At 39.6% G+C, this 20,203-nt stretch overlaps 3 protein-coding genes across 3 annotated transcripts in view; 2 read left to right on the forward strand and 1 right to left on the reverse strand.

The window, feature by feature from the left end:
• rnf13 (ring finger protein 13) overlaps positions 1 to 4,050 on the reverse strand; it is a 36,539-nt gene extending 32,489 nt beyond the window's left edge. Inside the window, exons 1-4 of the mRNA XM_086088555.1 lie at positions 3,842 to 4,050; positions 2,916 to 2,971; positions 209 to 396; positions 3 to 83 (exon numbers count right to left, since the gene is read on the reverse strand). Of these exons, the coding sequence (XP_085944681.1) occupies positions 3 to 83; positions 209 to 322 (195 nt within the window). The 5' untranslated portion in view covers positions 323 to 396; positions 2,916 to 2,971; positions 3,842 to 4,050. The remainder of the gene's footprint in view (positions 1 to 2; positions 84 to 208; positions 397 to 2,915; positions 2,972 to 3,841) is intronic.
• Positions 4,051 to 6,312: 2,262 nt separating this feature from the next.
• LOC147165759 (protein ANKUB1-like) lies at positions 6,313 to 10,932 on the forward strand. The gene is made up of 7 exons (XM_086089523.1): positions 6,313 to 6,409; positions 6,562 to 6,696; positions 7,105 to 7,321; positions 8,215 to 8,329; positions 8,425 to 9,325; positions 10,771 to 10,773; positions 10,867 to 10,932. Exons 1-7 carry the CDS (start codon positions 6,320 to 6,322, stop codon positions 10,930 to 10,932), a joined length of 1,527 nt encoding a protein of 508 aa, XP_085945649.1. The 5' UTR covers positions 6,313 to 6,319.
• A 950-nt stretch (positions 10,933 to 11,882) lies between these two features.
• ppp1r2 (protein phosphatase 1, regulatory (inhibitor) subunit 2) lies at positions 11,883 to 19,723 on the forward strand. The gene is made up of 6 exons (XM_086090267.1): positions 11,883 to 12,251; positions 15,148 to 15,255; positions 15,439 to 15,522; positions 17,845 to 17,957; positions 18,100 to 18,267; positions 18,472 to 19,723. Exons 1-6 carry the CDS (start codon positions 12,121 to 12,123, stop codon positions 18,489 to 18,491), a joined length of 624 nt encoding a protein of 207 aa, XP_085946393.1. The 5' UTR covers positions 11,883 to 12,120; the 3' UTR covers positions 18,492 to 19,723.
• The last annotated feature ends 480 nt before the right edge of the window (positions 19,724 to 20,203 follow it).

Raw genomic sequence — 20,203 nt, forward strand, 5'->3', positions numbered from 1 at the left:
ACCTTCAATCCATCGCTAGGTAGTCGGTACCCAAACCTCGATGGGAGATCATCAAAATTCTTAGTTTTGTTGTCAAATGAATACTGAAAGATGCCAAAAAATAAGAATGTATTGTTTAGGACACTGATGTAAGACAGATATGTTATACAAAAAAAGGCTGTGGATAAATCATCACTAACGTCAGCCATTCGTATTGAGAGTTACTCACAGCTGCGATGTCGGCTTCCACAGGCAGCAGGTTGAGGAAAGCAAAGAGCTGGACGGTGAAGATGGTGTAGATCTGCGTGGCCGACAGCATCAGCATTCCCAGGGACAGCAGCATCTTGGCATCACGTTGCTCAGCTGCTGCACCGTGCACTCATAAACACACTATAATACAGCGTGATGTTGTCGCAACTAGAAAAAACACAAAACAGTAAAAGGTAAGAACTACAGATACAGAGGGCATGATCATTGCTAATCAATTATATCAGTTTTGAGGGATTGGTTAGTCAATTGTGTATTACAGAAAATTGACCGTAGCTCTCAATTTGTTTGTGGTGATATGCCGCAGAAAATACTACAAATAATGCATTTTAGTTCACATGTCAGTAACATAACAATTAAATGTTCTTTCACTAGATGGCAGAAAGTACAATTAACCTGTGGATCCACCATGAACCAACGTTATGATTGTTTGGGGTTTTCGTTTCTTGTTTTTCATTTAAGAGCAAAGTTAAATTTTTTAAAGCAAATTTAAAATCAGCTAGTTTTAATGAGTTGCTAAAACAGGTTTGCTATTTTTCATCTTTTTTCCCCAAATACTTAGCTTTAGTTTCGTGTCTATTAGTTTTCGTATGCTTTCTTTATTTAATACTAGATTTTTGTCGAGTGCAAGATTAAAAAAAAGAAAAAAGAAAGGTCACAAAAGCTACTGTGTAATAAAAACTTAAAAAATGTAACACAAAAAATGTATTAACTTGCTAATAACTAACAGATGAGCAACAATCCACAAATCAAACACAGATACTGTACAAGGTTCGAAATAAGGGGTTTCGCATCGCGGTTTGCTAGGCTTTTTTTTTAACGCAATTTGCATTTTGCGCCCTATCAAAACACATTACATTACACATTTTCTAATCTGTGGGGACGGTCCCAAAAAGCTTCACCGGGCTCATGTTGCCTACCACGGGTCGTCAGAGGTTGAGAGGAGCTCTGTGCTATGTATGCCGTAGCTAATAGCAACGACCTTCAGCTGGATAAACACGTTGCAGTGTCACTCTAAAGTCAGTAATCATCGCGGTAAACAAGCTAAATTTCTGACCTATCATTACAAAGGGATGACGAGAAAAAACAAAGTTCTGCTAATTGCTAAAATAAACTAAGCTAGGCTTGACACAGCGCGTTTAACACCGGAATGATGTACTTGGGTGACTGATGGAGTCCACTTTTCACAGATTACTGTCTGGAACTGTGTTAAAACAGAGCGTATCCAACTTAGAACAGCAAAATAGAAGGCAAATTAGTAAGTGTCTGGACTCTGGAGAGAAAATTATACATGCAAAAAAAAAAAAAAAGTTATGGTGCATGACAGCCAGGAGGAGTGGCTTGTAAGGTTAAAAAGTAGGTTAATATACTATAAAATATTTAGTAATGTTATGATGTTATGTTTTCACACAGAGTCCTGAGTTTTGATTATGACTTTTATTAGGTCTACACAATATATGTTCCCAAAATTGCCACCTACTGTAGTTGATGTGCAATTACACTATTCTAATTTTTTTTTTTTTTAAAAATTATGTTCCCTGGGGTCGCACACGCCCAGTTTTTACTGTTTTTTGTCAAATGTTAAAAAAAGGCATCAAAATAGGGAACCAACAGAATAACACACCACTTTCTGCTTAGGTTGCCAACACCAAGGGGAAGGGGAACAACACATTTCAAAACTAATCTTATCTTCAACACAATATCAAGCAGAAAGAAGATCAAATGCTGGGTTTTGTCTGTTTTCTTTTATTTATTGTGTCAGTTTGATGAGCTGAACAGCACTTGAACTGTATGGTAGAAACATCTTTAGCAGCAGTGGGATGGAACACAAAGGATATAGGGATTTTGTTATTTTTGTCATTAAAAACGGCAATTGGAAGAATAAAAAGTGCAGCAGAGCCAAAATAACCCAGTTTTAAAATGAAATCTTATATGACAGTCAGATTTTGTTTTTCTTGTTTTAAGTTTTAAGTCTTAGTTTTCCTACAAATGCCTGTGTTTCTCATGTTGCTAAATTATATAGGATATAATACTTTTGTGGACAATAACTGAATAACTGTTTCATCAGACGGTTTCAGGAAACAAAATCCAAACGCATGATACGGGCATACTCTATATCATATGATACAGAAAATTAAAACATCTCTCTTTAAATACTCCACCTGTAATGCTCACCTGCCCCTCCTAATTTTTTTTAGCGGCTTTCTCTAGTTTAAAGAATGTCCCAGATGACATATTACACTACTTTATACTAACAACAGTCAGTTGGCAACATAACAAATTGGTCACTAGCAACTTTTCTTACCCTTTTAGCATCTTAAAGAAACAAGGGGATTCCTGGTGTGAAACATCATGAGTGAAATCATTTTTTTAAATGTCAATAGAACATGAAAAGGGGGGTTGCTGTACAGTGCTAGTGACATCATGTCCATTTATCATCATGCCCATTTATGTTGCACATGCAGTGATTTATTGACATGTTGAAAACTTTTATGTGCTTCTAAGCTACAAATATTTTGCCAATGACACCTTGCCTCGACAAGTACATGAGGAAAAAAATAATGCGAGGGCAGCAGGCAGTGCGGGATTACTTTTCAGTCTTCAATAACCACCACATGGACAGGCAATGCAGTTTGAAATTTAGTGTATTAAGGATAGTGTTTACTTACATGTTGTGACAAAATAGATATTTTTCCAAGTGGAGGAACTTTTTTCCCAACAATATCTGTAAAGGGAAAAAAGAATGAATTTCAATTGTTTGTCAATTTAATTTTCAAGGCATGTTTGGTATTAGGAGAGATAAAGCAAATTCCAGAAGGGGGAAACAAAAAGCATAACTTAACAAAGAATGTCATTATCATTTGCTAATTTGAGAGCCAAAATATGGGGGAAAATATTACAATTGGAAAAAAAATCATCTCGGTGGAAAAAAAATCATCTCGGAAATTGTATTCTGAAGTCATATCACCCAGCCTATGATAATGATCCTCACAACGATACACAACTATTTTGAATGTTATTATTGTAGCAATACACGATATCTTATGCTACTCGACAGACCACATTATTGCAAACAATTATAGTAATACAGAAATCAAACAACGTGCAGACGCAATCCTGACTGAAATTAAAGAATTAATGTTCGCAATTTGGTGCCACAAAATGCTTGCCCATTTAAAAGGAAAAATAAAAGGGAAGCGAAAGCTTCGCTCCACATGACAGCAGTGAGCAGGTGACTAAAAATCAAATGACTTGCCATTATAAAATACAGTATGTTATAACCGTGATTTGTTAGAAATGACAAAACGTGCAAAAGGTTCAAATCAGAACCTCAATTTTTGTGAGGTGAATATGTTGACAAACAAATCTCAGACGCCCACTAACAAAACGATTATGTGTAAATAAATGACAAGCCGTGTGAAGCCGATAATGATAGGCTATGCTGCTTATATTATCGGTTGGTACACACAAATAAATGGCAGGGCGCATTAAATGTGAATAGTGCAATTTAAAAAAAGAGAGAGCGTCATTTAATTGTTACCAGAGCTAGAAACATGCTAACGCGGGTTAGCTATAGCCGGACAAGGGTCTTTACCTTGATTTTTCCGCGGTACTTTTTCTTAACCAATTGATCGTCCAGGCAGGGACATAGTTATACGACTCTGCAAGTCATGTGAACGACTGAGTGCACCGACATCGATCGCAGCTGCACGTCATGCTGTTCAAACGTTGGGGCCAAACTGCTAAATCCAAGTCAGCTATCTTCTTGCTTCTTGTGAGAGTACAAACTTCCGCCACACGCGCACTCCGACGCTCTGATTGGGCAAAGTAACTGTCAATCAACTTCCTTTCCGGAAATGATTCCAGACGTAAACACGTTACACGTGACGCTCCAAAACAGCATTTTGACGGAATATCATACATACAGTACATTCATTTCTTATGCAGCATAAGCCTAGCTTGCCATTCGGCAAGACAGGCAATTGCTTGGGGCCCATTAGCCAACAAGGGCCCCCAGAGAGCACACAGATTTGACACAAACCACATATCCTTCACATTAGCAGTGCAGCAATGACAACTGACCGTCTCAAATTCCCTGAGTCAGGTGTTTTGTTTTGTTTTTCTTAAAAAACAAAAACAATTGTAAGGTTGATTATTTTATTATTTTTTTGTAAATGTTCATGAATAGTAGTAAAGCTTTTATTTTAAAACAGACCATGTGTAGTAAGGCTATATATATATATATATATATATATATATATATATATATATATATATATATATATATATAATATATATAGAGAGAAAGAGACAGAGAGAGAGGAATGTTTTATCTGAAGACCATGTTTATCTTTCTAAATTATTGTCTATATTTTTTCCGACTCCAAACACATGCACAACTAGTGAATTCATCCATCGATCCATTTTCAGTGCACCATTTCACCTGTTGATCTTCCCCTCCATTCTTTCCCCACTCGTGAAAAAGACCCCAAGATACTTAAACTCCTCCACTTGAGGCAGTATCTCATCCCAGACCCAGGGAGGGCATGCCACCCTTTCTTAGTCTCAGTTTTTGGAGGTGCAGATTTTTATTCCAACCGCTTGACACTGTACTGTGAACCGCTCCTGTGAGAGTTGGAGATTATAACTTCAAGAAACCAACAGTACCACATCATCTATAAGAAGAGACAGGCCACCAAATCGGATCCCCTCAAAATCTCACCTGAACTTCAAAATTTTCTCCATAAAGGTTATAATCAGAATCAGTGACAAAGGGCAGCCTTGGCGGAGTCCAACCCTCACTTGAAACGAATCAGACTTATTGCCGGCAATGCGGAATGCGGATCAAACTCGGACTCCGGTCTTACCGGTACCCCGTACTCCCAAAGCACCCCTTACAGAACTCCTGCCTCTCACTCAAGAGTCATCTGGGTTATATCCCAGTTTACCTGCCACCCTGTTGAGGATAAGCGCTAAAGAAAATAGATGAATGGATTGTGTCTAACTTCTGTCTTGTGTACTGTTGGCATTGAGTGTCTTTATTAAGAGTTAAACTTGTATATTTTCCTCAGTGTAGCAAAGAACATAAAGCTTCAAAAGTCACATGCAAAAGAGTCATTTCCCGGTAAAACTTTATTGAAAGGACACTCAAACAAATGTGGCTTTGCTTCAATACAGAGCGAAAGCATTAAACAGTTCTTTTCTTTCTCACTATTGTGGCAAAGAAAGGAGTTGACGTCAGATGGCTGTACCCCCCCCCCCCCCCCCCGCCAAACAAATGAACACATCAAATAAACTTTGTAGGTACAGTTAGTGCTTTTTTTTAACAACACATCCACAATTCATTTGAAATAAAACAATGTTGTGATTGAAATATGGACAAAAGCTTTAAGAGCATTACAAAAATGTATTTTACAATTTGGAATTGTAGTATTTTATATGTTCACAGACTCAAAGGTTGCCTGAAGATGAGAAATGTGAAAGTTTAAATCTTATTGACATTGAAAACATAGGACGTCAGGGTCAGTGTTTATCCTTGTCAAGAGTGTATTAAATGGCCCATGGGCTATCATACGATACAGCTCTTGATCTTATTTTAACCACATAAAACTATATGATTAGCCTACAATCTTTCATTTACAGCAAAATACTAAAACAAACAAAATGCTTAAAAATGTGTAGAACTTTCGATATTCTCGTGAACACTTCATTGATGAGATCTTCTTCACCACCTGAACTTTCAGACTGGACTCCATGCATGTGCTTTTATTGTTATATCATAAAATAAGAGACTAAACCAAACACACCTTGATAGCCTAAATAGTATGTAGTATAGCTAAAGATAGCCTGAAAATTTTGTCAGTCATGTTGACTTTATACAAAATAACAGATTTGTTGAATGATCTGAAAGCGGGTGCATTTTGTATTTAAAGCATTAAACTGACCTATTTCATTTAGCAGATTATTCTGTTAGCCCACTTGACAGTGACTCCACCCTGCAGCCCCCACTCACTTTGGTCTCATCAGAGGGACACAGGGGAGCACGAACATCAGACAGGGGGACGTTCGAACCATGAGGATCTCGGTCTGCTTCGAGGACTCTTGGGAGTCTTTTGACGTCGCTCCATGTCTGACTGTGAGGGCCATTAAACGGATGGTACAGGTAATTGTCTTCATAATGACGCATATTTACATTGTTTTTAATGAAAACATTGAAAAGCACTCTATATTAAAGCTGCAATCTCAAAAGTACATAAGTAGTAAATGAGTGATTTGCTTTTTGGTGATTAGAAATGTTCTTGATCTCTTCTGTAGGAGTCTTTTCTTGTGCAAATATCCAATGACAACCAATACCTGGAACTGAGCTATGGTGGTGCAGCGCTCCAAGATTGTTGGGCTCTGTGTGACGTGGGCATTCGGAGCGGCAGCACCATAAAAGGCCTCGTAAAGGTATTCAGAGTTTAGGCAGAAGTTAGGGAACTGTGATGGAAGTGTGCAGTAAATATGACTGGCTTACAGTCAGAGAAAGTGGAGTACAGGTGTATCTGGCATGAAAGGTCATTGTAGTGCTTTACATGTTTGCGTCTAACCGTTTTTTATGGCTGCCCCCATTAATATACTTGGGTTTTACTGGTATCCTTACATTTGCCGTGATTGTGCATTATCCATTGTTCACTTTAATGAACGTCCTCTCAATTGGCCTTTTTTCCCCCTTTAGCTTATTCTCAGATTCTCTTATACCATTAGCCTGCTTTATTGTAACAATTACCCATAAATAAGCAATATAAGTGTTTCTTTGTAGTGTGAAAGGTTAAGGTAAAAAAAAAATTTTTTCCTCTTTCTCTTTTGTTTCTTCAGATTTATCAGAGACCTTTGGTTTACATCTTCAATGCTGTGACAGGACAAATGTTGCCAATTATGGAAAATAAGTCTCTCCAAAAGATGTCAGTGGCCCAATTGAAAACTGTAGTGTCTGCACACAGTGGACTTCCTGTCAGTGCCTTCAGACTTACTACAGCTGCTGGAATTCAACTATATGACTGCAAGACCCTGCAAGACTATGCCATTGGAATGGGTAAAGCGCTCCAGAAAGCATCCACTTCCTGGTTCATGGAGTACTTCCACAGATGTTAGGAATGGGTGGACTATACCACTTGCTGGGAGAGGGAGAACCCTTTCAATGGGACTTAAGCAATACAAAAAAATGTATTCTTGAAATCTGCAACAGAATGTTGAAAAGTTTCAAAAACAAAGTTTCATAGAGACAATGTCATTTTTTGTGTATAGATGAATAAAAAATATAAAAATAAATAAATAAATGAATAAATTAGGGTGTCAGACGATTATCTTTTTAATATCATAAATAATCGCATGACTTCAATAGTTAACTCATGATTAAATGCACATTTTATATCTGTTCTAAATGTATAATAAAAAAAATCTTTCATACTCTTGTTAACATAATAGTGGAATTTAAAAAAACTAATAGAAATACGGCTACATCTTTTAGTCATTGATAATACAGTATTTTCATAATAATTCATAAAATTGAGTTAAAATTAAAAATATGTAATGTATTGTAAAAACGAGTGTGATATTGATCTGTGTTGAGGTCATTATCTGCCACTAGATGGCATACATGCATTTGTAAGACGTTGGTGACAGCTCAGTGCATTTTTTTTCTTCATATTAAATCTTTATTATGAAGTAACTTGGGAAATTCTGCAATTTTTTTTCCAAATTGTAAAATACAACTTGACCCCAGTCTCCACAAATATATGCATTATTATTAAATTTATTACTGCAAAATTTTGACATGGACGTGTCTGCTGTGTTGCGACTGGAATTCCCCCAGTACAGGCTTTCCAAGTAGGGGACAGTCATTAGTCGCAAGTAAGAATTAACACACTAATTTTGACACCTCTGAAATAAATAAATGAATAAATTCCTGCATTGTTTCTGTCTTAGGTGCAAATCTTCGATTGGATACCTGGGATGGGTGGGTTGAGTACCTCCAAGGTTGCCTCCTTGGCTACACAGCAACAGTCCAGCATCATTTGTCAGATGAGAGGCCTGTCATGAGGTCAGAGGTCCACAATCATGCATGTCACAGATTAGAACATTTATTAAAAACCTTACTGTAAGTCCACATGAACTTTTTTTCTCAAATGTTTGCAGGTTTCAGCTGCGGGTAGCGCTCTACATCGCGGCCTCTTTTGGCCACCTGGATCTGGCAGATTGGCTGTTGCGCAGGGGTGCGCATGCTGATGAGCCAGTAGGGGTCCATCCATACCGCCAGTGGTGCCACCAGACTGCACACAGGGATGCCAGAAGATGCCCCATCCATGTCGCTGCACAGAGCAGTCAGCTCCTCATCCTAAAGCTCTTTGTCACCAAGAATATTATGACCTTGGCTTGCTGGGACGCAGATGGACTGGACCCTTTGAAAATTGCCATTCGGCATGGACATAGATCATGTGTTTGTTACTTAACAAAGAAGCTATGTTCAGTAGCGTCTTTGGCAAATATATCCCTGCCCATGCGTGTCTACCTTCAGATGAGGCGCTGGCTACGTTTAGCGCAGCAAAGGATGGCTTCAAGGCACTACCAGTACAATTTAAATAGCAAAGTGCTGTTGGTAGACGGCTTCACCCGGCCGAAAATGTCCTCCAAACCGAGGAGAGCGAAGACCAAACAAACTACAAGCAACTTACTGTTTTCCACCAACAGGGCGTTGCCACATCTTCATGGCAAGCTGCAAATGAAACCTGCTGCCTTTAACAAAGAAATTCAGAACAAACACAGTCAGATCATGGGCAGACATGATGGTGACGCCAGTGAAGGACCCGGTGGCCTATGCGGCGGCCAGTGCTCACTCCCACCTCTTACCGGAAAACACATTCCATTGCAAGCATTCTTTGGTGCATCACCACCCTCCAACTGCTTCTTCAACACGCCTTTGCAGTCCAGACACCGAACCATCAGAGAAAATGCAGTATACTGCTTGACAGTCGCCAGGTTTCTATCTTTCCTACTTTATATCTCAGCAGCATTTACCCCACCTTTATCCACCTACAAGGTACACATTTTACAAAAGAAAATATCTGTAAATGTCACAAAAAGTGGATACTCAGGTTTAGATGTACCTTCTGCCACCTAGTGGTAAAAACATTTGATCGTTCCGCCTATCTGAGTGAATTTATTTTCGGACCAATGCTGACATTTAGACTACAAAATGAACTATTGATCATCTTATTTTGATTACATTAAATAAGTCCAAGAATGTTTTGAGATGTAGGAACAAAATAAGCTTGCGGTGAGAAGGCAGATCAAAAATCCTGCTTCAATATAGATCACAAAAAAAACTGGATCAGCAAGTGCTATTGTAATTAATAATTTAATGGTAAATCAGTGATACCAATATATATTTTATTGACTGTAATTGATGTTTTCCCTTTCATGCAGTGCTTTCACAGAGAAGCCTTGGTTGAAGCAACTGAGCATCGCTCGAACACTTGCCAGGAAGCACATCCAAAGCACAACTTGATTCTGCTGCGATCAGCTGTATTGTAGGAACAGTGAATAATCCATCTGCCTCCCCACCTGCTTGAACCATAGTGGTTGGTTGATTAAGAAATCCTTCGGAAAAATGAGAATGTTACCTTAGACTTCGCCATGGGAAGCCACTGCCTTTACTCTGAGACACAGTAAGGAGGACTATGGGGTAGGTCATAGTGAAAATAATTAACGTGATCACATTTTGACGAGTGAGGGCTGGCATGAATGAATGGTCTTTGTTCTTTTTGCCTTTGCTATTTTACTTTAGAGTTAAGACCAATTGATATTCTGTCCATCTGCATTTGTTATTTATAATCACTAGACTATCATACAATTTTTCTGGCAACAATAAAGTTATGTTTCTTAATTACACTGTTCACAAATAAATCATGGCAGTGTTGTGGTTCATTTTCCTGATTTCTGTGCAAGTATTGTGGGTTCATTTCCCAGCGTGAGTGTGAATGGTTGCCTGTCTCTATAGTGGCTTTGCCGCAAAAAAGCCAGAGAACTTTGAATTCCTGGTACTGACAGTTCCTGAGTTTAAGTTCTCTGTGACTGACTTTTGATCAGTACCGGGTGTAATCTATGGCAAGCGAATTACATTTTTGACTATCTGGACGTAATATTGTGGACATCCATCCATCCATCATCTACCGCTTATCCGGGGTCGGGTCGCGGGGGCAGCAGCTTTAGCAGGGAACCCCAGATTTCCCTCTCCCCAGCCACTTCAAACAGCTCCTCCGACGGGATCCCAAGGCGTTCCCAGGCCAGCCGAGAGACATAGTCTCTCCAGTGTGTCCTGTGTTATCCCCGGGGCCTCCTGCCGGTGGGACATGCTCGAAACACCTCTCCAGGGAGGCGTCCAGGAGGCATCCGAACCAGATGCCTGAGCCATCTCAACTGGTTCCTCTCAACGCGGCGGAGTAGCTGCTCGACACTGAGCCCCTCCTTTCGCCCCTCCCACAGGTGGTGAGCCCATGTTGCCTTTTCGGGCTGTGCCCAGCCAGGCCCCATGGGTATAGGCCCGGCCACCATAAGCTCGCCTTCAAACCCCGCCTCCAGGCCTGGATCCAGAGGGGGGCCCCGGTGACCCGCGTCCGGGCAAGGGAAACCGCGATCCAGAATTAACATGTCTTTTGAGCCATGCTATGTCTGGTCCCTCACCTAGGACCTGTTTGCCATGGGTGACCCTACCAGGGGCATGAAGCCCCAGACAACATAGCTCCTAGGCTCATTGGGACACGCAAACCCCTCTACCACAATAAGGTGATGACTCACGGAGGAGATATTGTGGACATACAAACATATTTCTGACTAGTCATAATTACATTTAATACTGCAGTTTGAGTTTTGGAATAAGTGGTTTGGAAAATGGATGGCTGAATATCTGTAATGTAACTCTGAATACTTGAAATACCAGATAATTGATATTAGTAATTCAGTTTTGCCTAGTCAAACTAAATACTTGTTTTACAAAACGAAAATTAAATTACAGATAAATTGACCCTTTTTTTTAAAGGAGCACAGTAGCTCCTAACCTAAAATATTAGCGGCGCAAGTAGAAGATTTATGGGTGCACAATTGAATTGACGTACAAAGTTAACATTATTCAATATTTCACTATATTACTGATAAAGGGGCTGAGGTGTGAAGCAGAAGTTTGACAGCAATGGAAAATATTCAACAGTAATTATTTTTTAAAATACAATAATAATATTTAACAAATGTAGTGGTCTCAAATAGGGTCAAAATGTCTGGAGCCCTGCATAAAACATACATTGTATGTATATATGTATGTATGTATGTATGAATGTGTGATTATTATTACCCCTCCCCCGCAGCCCCCACCAAATGTCACAAAATTCGTACTTCAAGAGTCAGGCAGTAAATAAAAAAACTTTTCCGATTTGCGAAAGGAGTGAGAATTTTATTGTGGTGCAGGGTTGTTTTCTAAAATGAGAAACAACGGCACTCGGCGGTTGACAAAGATGTAATATTAAATAGCTTGGAAAAGTCCGAGGTACTTAAACGTTACACGGCAGTCGCGTTTTCAAACTATCGCGATGTAATGTCTCGAGTAGACCCGCTCTCAGCACAGTTACACCCCGTCAGTCGTAAACCAACAGAGCAGAAATGTACTCGCGCTCCGTGTATCCTATCCAGGTTTTTCCTGAACGTACCGAAGACCGTTGAGGTATCAAAGCGAGCATGTTTGACCCCCCTTTTGAATACTGAGAGGAAGAAATCGACTTGGGAAAAGCAGTCGGGGAGCAACACCTGCGCGAGCCCGCTTTGACAGCCAGCGTGCGAGAAGGAATGGCAGCTCCGCGGCCGATAAAAGGCATCCTGAAAAACAAGAATAACGCCGCCAGCGTTCAACCAGCGCCTGGCGACTTTCTGGCAGATAAACCCGAACAAAGTCCCGGACTTTCAGATGAAGACCAGCAGTGAGTGTTGCCTGTAGCCGTCGGTCGGGTGTGTGTATGTAAAAGCAGCTAGCTTGACGACAACCACGCTTGTTAGCGCAGACTAGCGTAACTTTACGACCGCGACAGTCGCAACACTGACTTATTTCGTGTCTGTATGGTTTGTGCGAGCTGGGTTACATTCATGAATTGCAACGATTCTTAAGTATATAATTCAACATTCCACCTGTTAAATGGATGACAAATGCACACAATGAGCCACCAATCAAACTTGATATTTACACAAAAGTTATCAGCGGTCTGTCACGTTTATGGCCCAATAATTGATTTAGTTTGAGCTCCCATATTGTCACAATGACTTGACTTACTATCACAATGACTTATCATGTTACCCCCTTCTCACTTGTCTTGGCAACTGAGCTACTAATGGACACAGAATCTATTATTTAACATGACTTATTTTGCAACCTAAATCACATTTGCTATTTCATTGAAATACTAATCCAATACTGTCCATACAGTCTGATGTCTATATGTATTTAAAAAAAAAAAACATTGCTTGTAATGTTAGGTCTTAAATGAGCACTGCAGAGCAATACTACACATGTAACAATTTTTAATTTATATATACTGTATATTTAAAAAAAGGAGAGCGATGATGAGATGTTGGCTTGGAAAGGCGGGCAAATGAATAACACTGAGGTTAAAAAAAAAAAAAACTTGCAACATGCAGTATATACTGTATCAAGTCTACCTTTCAGCCCGGCCCACCAATCACCCGTCACAAAACTTTGGTGTTATACCATCTCCAGGGGAGAATTGTTGGAAGCCAGCATTTGTACTAAAGTTTGCTTATTTAAAAATTTTTAATCCCTAGACTTTTATCGTTCCTCTGCCAAAAATACATACAAGGAACAAACATGTCTACCCTGTTTTGAATTTTAAATTACTTTTCTTGTTTTTCAAAAATTCATCTTACTTCATTGATGGATGAAATTGGCCCAAATGGACATTAAAAGGCCTGTCCTAAAATTCTCCACACAGCACAATTTTGGAGGTATAGAATATACTTGTGGATCTGAATCGTCATCACATAATTTTCAAATCCTTTCTATGTGCTTTTGCAATTATTTACCAAATTGTGTAAGGATCAAGACTAGACAAAATCAAGACTACCAGGAATGGGCTCCCGCAGTAGCCACACTGGTCTTATCGCTCTATCAGTCATTTTGTGATTAGTGAGTATCAGCCATTGTCCCTCTGCTAACCTACCCAGCAGCTCTAGACATGAGCTAGTAATGTCAGAGCAGCACTCTGTAAAATTAGGCCAGAGATGACAGCTATTAGTGAATTCTATTACCGGCAGTGAATCTAGCTTTTTCTGTGTTGATCCCAAAAATAGCCTCTGTAAGTGAGCGAAGAGGTAAAGGGGGGGGAAAAAATGTAGAAGCTTCCTGGAGTGGAGCCCAGCACCAACGCTGAGCACCATGGTTGAACCAAATCTGTTATGTAACTGTTTTCCCATAGAAACGATGGAAACATAAGTGTAAATTGAGTTTGCTAAAATATTGTTATACCAGCTTTGACGGCTCTTTGTTTTTTGTCCAATAAGTGGCGCAAAAACCCCAGAGAAAAAGCAAAACGTGAGCATGCATGTAAAAACAAACAAGATATTAGCTAATGCTATCTTGGGTATCTTACTAATTTGTCATTTTGTGCACCAGATCCTGATGGCCTCTCACCATTAAAACAAGGAAACATGTTTTTCACAATACCCAATAACATGAGCTTTCCCCAGTTTGTCTCAACAATGACCGTCTTTTACGCTCATTTAGTTTTCCAACAGCTTAAACACATTTCCCTGCTTATGTGTCAGTCATGGAGCAAATCCCTATTCTCTTCTCATTCTACAACCAAAGGATATCCTGGGTAAGCCACCAATCATCCCGTCAGCTGTCCCCATTTAAACAATGCAACATTCCTGTGTACGGTTTAAACAAGGACGCAAATCCTCAAGTCCAAAGAGTGCAATAAATGGACGGCTTGCCGATATTACCGTGTGTATGATTAACTTGATCATTCATCAGGAGCTGAGAATTATTTCTCGCATTCTCTTGCATACTAAATGGAAACAACAACAAAAAATCCCAATCAGATTTGAAACGAGCTTAATTGGCACAGGACATGGCCAACTTTGGTCCCTAGATGAATGAGGTTATTTTTGTTTCACTTATGTCAATTATTAACTCAATCAACAAATCTGATTTATGGCCATCCTTAGTGAAAACTATTTAGTATTTATTTATGCTGCTTGATTCTTGTTTGCTTCCTTGTATGTTTTGATCAGCTGCTATCGCCGTAGTAAACCCAATGCCCACTGCTGTTGTTGATGGGTTCGGTTCACAGGAGTCAGTAGGGGGGAGCACCTTTCCTCACTGCCCTACCACTCTGTCACCTGATCGCTCTGCTCAGCTCTCTTTCATGACTCACTTTATTTAATGAGTTGTCTCCAAGCGAAATGTCGCCAAATGTAGAGCACCTTCGGGTAAAGTCATCGGGCATCAGGATACGACCCTATATTTATCTGTAGCTGTGGTTGGTTGTCCACCCCCCTTGGTTAGGCAGGTTTTTTTTATACATTATAGAGCAGGAATGAACTGACTTGCACAAAACCATACATTATTTCTCGCACTGATTGAGAAATTGATGCTTGTGATATTTTTCATGTATTTGGCCTTGAGTGTTCCCAAAAGAATGCAGTCAAAAGTGAAAACTGGGACATGTTCAGCCCCAGTTTAAATGTGGATGCTTTCGCTCCTGGAAAGATCTTTTGGGATTGAGGATGGTAGTGGTGCGTCGTGGTCAAAATGCACTCTTCTATAATTTACTTCTTTCTCTTTTCTTTTTTTTTTAACAGAAAGAAAAGCCAGAAGTGGGATGAGATGAATATCCTGGCCACATACCATCCAGCAGACAAAGATTATGGTCTGATGAAGATAGACGAGCCCAGCACACCTTATAACAGGTCCGCCTTTATCCAATATAATATTTAATTGAAAAAAAGTTGACAGAATGTTCACAGCCCGAATCAATTCCAGTGTAGAAAGGTTTAGGAATGCGTCAGAATGATTAAGGGAAGATCACATGACATCCTTTTCACTTGCCATGCCTGTCAAGCAAGGAATTTAAAAAGTGTTTTATTTTTTAGAATGGTTGGGGACGACGAGGATGAGGGGGCCTTGAGTGACTCAGAAGGTCGAAGTGCACTCCCTGTGGATGACCTGACATCAAAGTAAGAATCTAATGAGCATGCAATGAATGACAAAAGTGACAAGGTCAAAGTGAATTAGGAAGAGAAAAAAAAGGCGAGTTACACACTGTTAATGAAAGAAAACCCACAGTGGACACATAAATAACTTGGATCTGGCAAAGGTAATACACTTGTGAAAGTATGTGGGACACAATTGTGATAGAAGATATTTTAAACTTCTTTTTACAAATAAATTACTAAAAAGTAGGGCATGAGAAATTATTCACCCACTTTTCTCTGTCCAACTGCTTCCTCGATTATGTACTGTAGGGACTCTACGGATGGGATTCTTTGACTGTCTCACGATTTGATTCCTATTTTTGGGTCTGTGATTCAATTCAGAATAGATTTTTGATTAAGAATCATTTGATTGACAATGATTTCTGCTTCAATTCATTGATGTAAAAAGAATCGTCATGATCAACTCCAGTCTGACTCGCTAATGCTAATTAGCGCGCGACGATCACTCAAAAGACGGCTATTCATACAAAACACTTCAGGCATGTATACAGAGAAGCATCTTATTAAAAACACACCGGCATATGCTCTCCCCACGCTGCAAAAAAACTTTTATTGGCATGTCTTGATCATGACTTTAACTTCTACTCTCTAATGTGGCTACAACTTAACAGTGTATCAGAACATGCGGTTCCACACTGCCCCCATGTGGCCAAATCAGGTACAACGTGAACAGCGCTCCGAGTAAAGGCACACAAGGGCAAGACAGTATAAAATGATTTAAATAAAATCGATTTTCGGACATTTAAAATAAATTCTGAATCGTACTAAATGAGAATCGCCATTCTTATGAGAATCAAGTTTTTTGGCACACCCCTAGTGGACTTTGTTTATCATCGTCAGTCATTCAGGTCAACTTTGGATCATTCAGAAATCTTCAGGGAACATCTGGAGTCCGTTGGCTGCACTGAGAGGAAAGGGGTGAATAATTTCTCACACCCTACTTTTCAGTTAATTGTTTAAAAAAAAAAAAGTTTAAAATGTAGTATAAAATTCGTTCCACTTGTGTCCGACTTGGTGTTGATTCTTCACAAAAATCCAATTTCATACCTTTGTTTGAAGCCTAAGTTTGTAAAAAAAAATAATAATAAAAAAAAAAATCTGAAAAGAATGTTTTCGCAAAGCAGTGTTAGAAAAATTTTATGATTATTAACCAATTTCATTTAGACATTGCTTTTTTCAATAGAAGGTCTTTGAAGTGTGGAAAGAAAGTTTGTTAGTAACACAAACTATAGATTTTTTTTTATTTTTTATTGCTGGTTGCAAATGTATGAGTAGATGAAAAATGTACTTTCACTGTCTCCAATTTTAGGGGCAAAAATGGCACCATTCGAGGGCAGTCAACAGCTGTTGACTAACTTCCAAGCTTTTACAGCTGGGAAAGAATAGGCCCGACAGTAATAACTGGGCACAATACAATATCTTTTCTTTTCTGGACAGACATTAGAAGGCATTCCTGTTGGTGAGACATCATCCTGTAGTGAGGAAATGCTTCTCCTTTGGTTTTGGACTGCTGTTCAATTATTTCCATAGGAGCAAATAAATAACCACCCCAGTACAAATGTAAAAACTTGAACTCTTTATCATGAGCAATCCTTACTTCTTTAGCCTTGCTGGATTATATGTTGCGTGTGTTGGGGGAGAAATGTTTTTTTCCTGCTGTCTAATGGAAGTGCATTGATGCTGGAATGAGACAGGCTTCAGTGAGGACGGCAGTTAGCTCCAGGCTAGCAAGCCAATTAGCCTCCTTTTGTTTGTTTCCTCTTGAGGCCTCTAGATATCAGCTGCTCTTTTCCTCCATGTCCACCCACTCATCCAACAAATGTATACTTTTTTTTTTAAGTTGATGTATCTTACCCCAAAATACATTATTTTATTATCTTGTCTTGTGTGAACATCATATTTAAGCTGACAAGCTGAATCAGGCCAGTTTTGTTGTAGTACGATGAATGGGTTCTTCCCCCACGGCCATTCACTACCATCCGCTCAGCCATAGGCCATTATTCATTTTGTCGTCTGCAGTTGTGTGTGAGAGACGGCAATGAAAACCTGTTATTTTTGCTTCATGCTCGAGTGCTCACTTCTTCTCCTCTCTCTCTCTCTGCACCCGCTTTCTCCTCCCCCTGATCTCATCCTCGTCGTTCTCTCCATCTGCTCTCGCTCCAAATACGGCCTGTTTGAAAGTTGACCAGATATTCACAATTGAACAACAGACAAAGTTGTTTTTTGGTGTGATGGAATCTCTAAAGGTAATAAACTAAAGAACCTTCTACTCTTTTTGCCAAGGCTGAAAGCAGCAGAAGGCTCAGAACCTCGATTTATGAAAGAGGAGGAAGAAGAGGAGGAGGAAGTGGAAAGTAGTGAAGAAGAAGAAGAGGAGTTGTCCCCCGAGGAACAAGGTGAGCCAAGACATCTGCTCGACCTCGTTATTGACGTCGATAGTCGTTATTGAGATGGTCATACTTTTATTAGGCGGAACTCATGTCCAGATGAATGTGCTGACTTAAAAAAGAAAAAATAATACATTGTTTTCCTCTCCAGCCAAAAGGAAACATTTTCAAATGATGCGGAAGAAGCACTACAACGAGGGCCTCAACATCAAACTGGCTCGGCAGCTCATCGCTAGCGAGCTCGAGGAGGACGAAGATGAGGAGATGAGGGATGAAACCGAGGAGGCTGAGGAGATCAGTGTTGACCCGCCACAGGAAGGTCAATTAATTCATTTGGGTTGGCTTAAAGGTTTTATTGAGCTCTTTCAGTCAAACTGTATTCACTTAGCCTGTTAGATGCTTTCAGTATTGCGATGTGCTTTCTGCTGCTTCCTTCAGTATTAAAATCAACCAGTAGAGACTGAATAGAGCTGGCGCTGTAGAGCAGGATTAGTAATGTAAATGTTTGTCTTGTTCCCTCCAGCTGATTCTCTGGACTCGTAGATGACGTGTCTCTTCCTGCTCCAGTACGTGTGTCCGGCTCCCCATGCTGACAGACGACGTACATCACTGCGCCGCGTGTTTTCAATGTCAGGCCAATCAACAGACCCTGCTTCACCCATCTAACGTCTCTAAACAGCCAGTAACCTTCCATTCACCTGTCTCCACTGTTCCAAGAAGTGAAATAGAACCTGAAACCTAGTGGAAATGTCCTCCCCCGATGCCTTGACGGTTCCCATGTACCCTCCTCACTGAACTGGCACGCACTGAATAGAATGAGTGTAAAAGGAATTGAAGGCCTTTGAGGAAAATAGCTGGTAATTCCCTCGCTGCAGGCCCTAGTGCTGGAAGGTCAAGCAAAGGGAAACACCTTCTGATGACTGTGCTTGTACCGGATGCACTTCAGATGGACTTTGATTTGGTGACTCACTGCTCTGGTTGGCTTTATATCGATGACAGTTTTAGTTTGATGCCGATAATTGCTAGGCATTTGTGGATGCTGCAGTGCTCGAAAGTGGACTTTTTCTTCAATCAACAAGCACAGATTTTTTTTCCCCACTTGATTTTTGGCTCTTTACAAAGCCCCAAACCTCACGTATAATTTTAACAATATCTTTATCCTCTTGAGTGACATTTTCCAAACACTGAAAGATTTACCATGGCGGTTTTCGTTAAAGAAGCACTTTTCCATGTAATGTTTATTTTCTTCCCTCCGCCTCAAGGTGATGAGTGTAAAAGACGACTGATCCAGGCCCCAGCTCCCTGTTGTTCTTGGGTGGAGTAATAATGTTATCTAACATTCAAGGACAGAACAGTATTGAGTCACACAAACAGTGGACTCGCGCATGTCCATCGGACAGTCAGATGTCTTTCACGGGGCTCCTTTGTCAACTTAAATACAACCAATGTTGACTGCGCTTTGATAATTTTGACTTTCCATAATGGCTAAGCTACCGCATACGGAATTTAACTGTAAATTCTAACGAGGAACATACAACGAATGGCCTAGTTCATTTTGTGCTTTGCTAATGAATAATGATCAAGCAGGAGGAAAATAATATGCTACTGATTAAATTAATAAATGTTGGCTATAATATGGGTTCTAATATGTCAAGTTAATCATTTAAAAATATTGAGGGAAAGGTTGACAACACAAATATGGAGAAGCCTTGAACGTGTCTTGTTATATTCTTATTTTTGTTGTTGACCCATTAAATTCTTGTTGTGACTGTTAATGTGCTGAGCATTGTGTTATGGAAATAAGATACGGAATATCCTGACTTCTGCAAACTCACCTTTGCAGTTTCACGTGTCATTTTAAATTTTGCATTTTCCATTTCTGATGGAGCAACCCGTCGACCAATTGCACAAACTGGACTCTGTGCCACAAAAAAAGAAGATACCTGACATTTTTTTATTGCCATGCTCACCTCATAGTTGAGTCAAATGCTTATTCACCATTAAGTATGAACAAGCCGGGTATCATGTTAATTTCTTGTCTCATTTTCTCCACTGTTTGGCTTGTTTATACTTCGTACCTTGTGTTGTAATGATGATCAGAACTTCCCTGAGTAGGTCTGGAAACTAAGGATGTTTGATACTACTTTTTTTTTTTTTTACTCAACTCTGTTTTGAGTATTATTGATATTGATACTAAGTACACTAGTACTTGATTAAACAAAATCCTGTTCCCCCCAAAAAGGATACAATTTTAA

Source organism: Leptonotus elevatus, chromosome 11 (genome assembly GCF_054856555.1).
Source record: "Leptonotus elevatus isolate MCC_2025b chromosome 11, RoL_Lele_1.0, whole genome shotgun sequence".
Classification (NCBI taxonomy): domain Eukaryota; kingdom Metazoa; phylum Chordata; class Actinopteri; order Syngnathiformes; family Syngnathidae; genus Leptonotus; species Leptonotus elevatus.

Bases quoted from the DNA above. Each gene is read 5' to 3' on its own strand.
- LOC147165759 (XM_086089523.1), top strand. From the start codon at position 6,320: ATGAGGATCTCGGTCTGCTTCGAGGACTCTTGGGAGTCTTTTGACGTC. The intron at 6,697-7,104 runs GTATTCAGAGTT...TTGTTTCTTCAG, and splicing joins CCATAAAAGGCCTCGTAAAG to ATTTATCAGAGACCTTTGGT. The intron at 7,322-8,214 runs GTAAAGCGCTCC...TTTCTGTCTTAG, and splicing joins AGACTATGCCATTGGAATGG to GTGCAAATCTTCGATTGGAT.
- ppp1r2 (XM_086090267.1), top strand. From the start codon at position 12,121: ATGGCAGCTCCGCGGCCGATAAAAGGCATCCTGAAAAACAAGAATAAC. The intron at 17,958-18,099 runs GTGAGCCAAGAC...TTTCCTCTCCAG, and splicing joins GTTGTCCCCCGAGGAACAAG to CCAAAAGGAAACATTTTCAA. The intron at 18,268-18,471 runs GTCAATTAATTC...TGTTCCCTCCAG, and splicing joins TGTTGACCCGCCACAGGAAG to CTGATTCTCTGGACTCGTAG.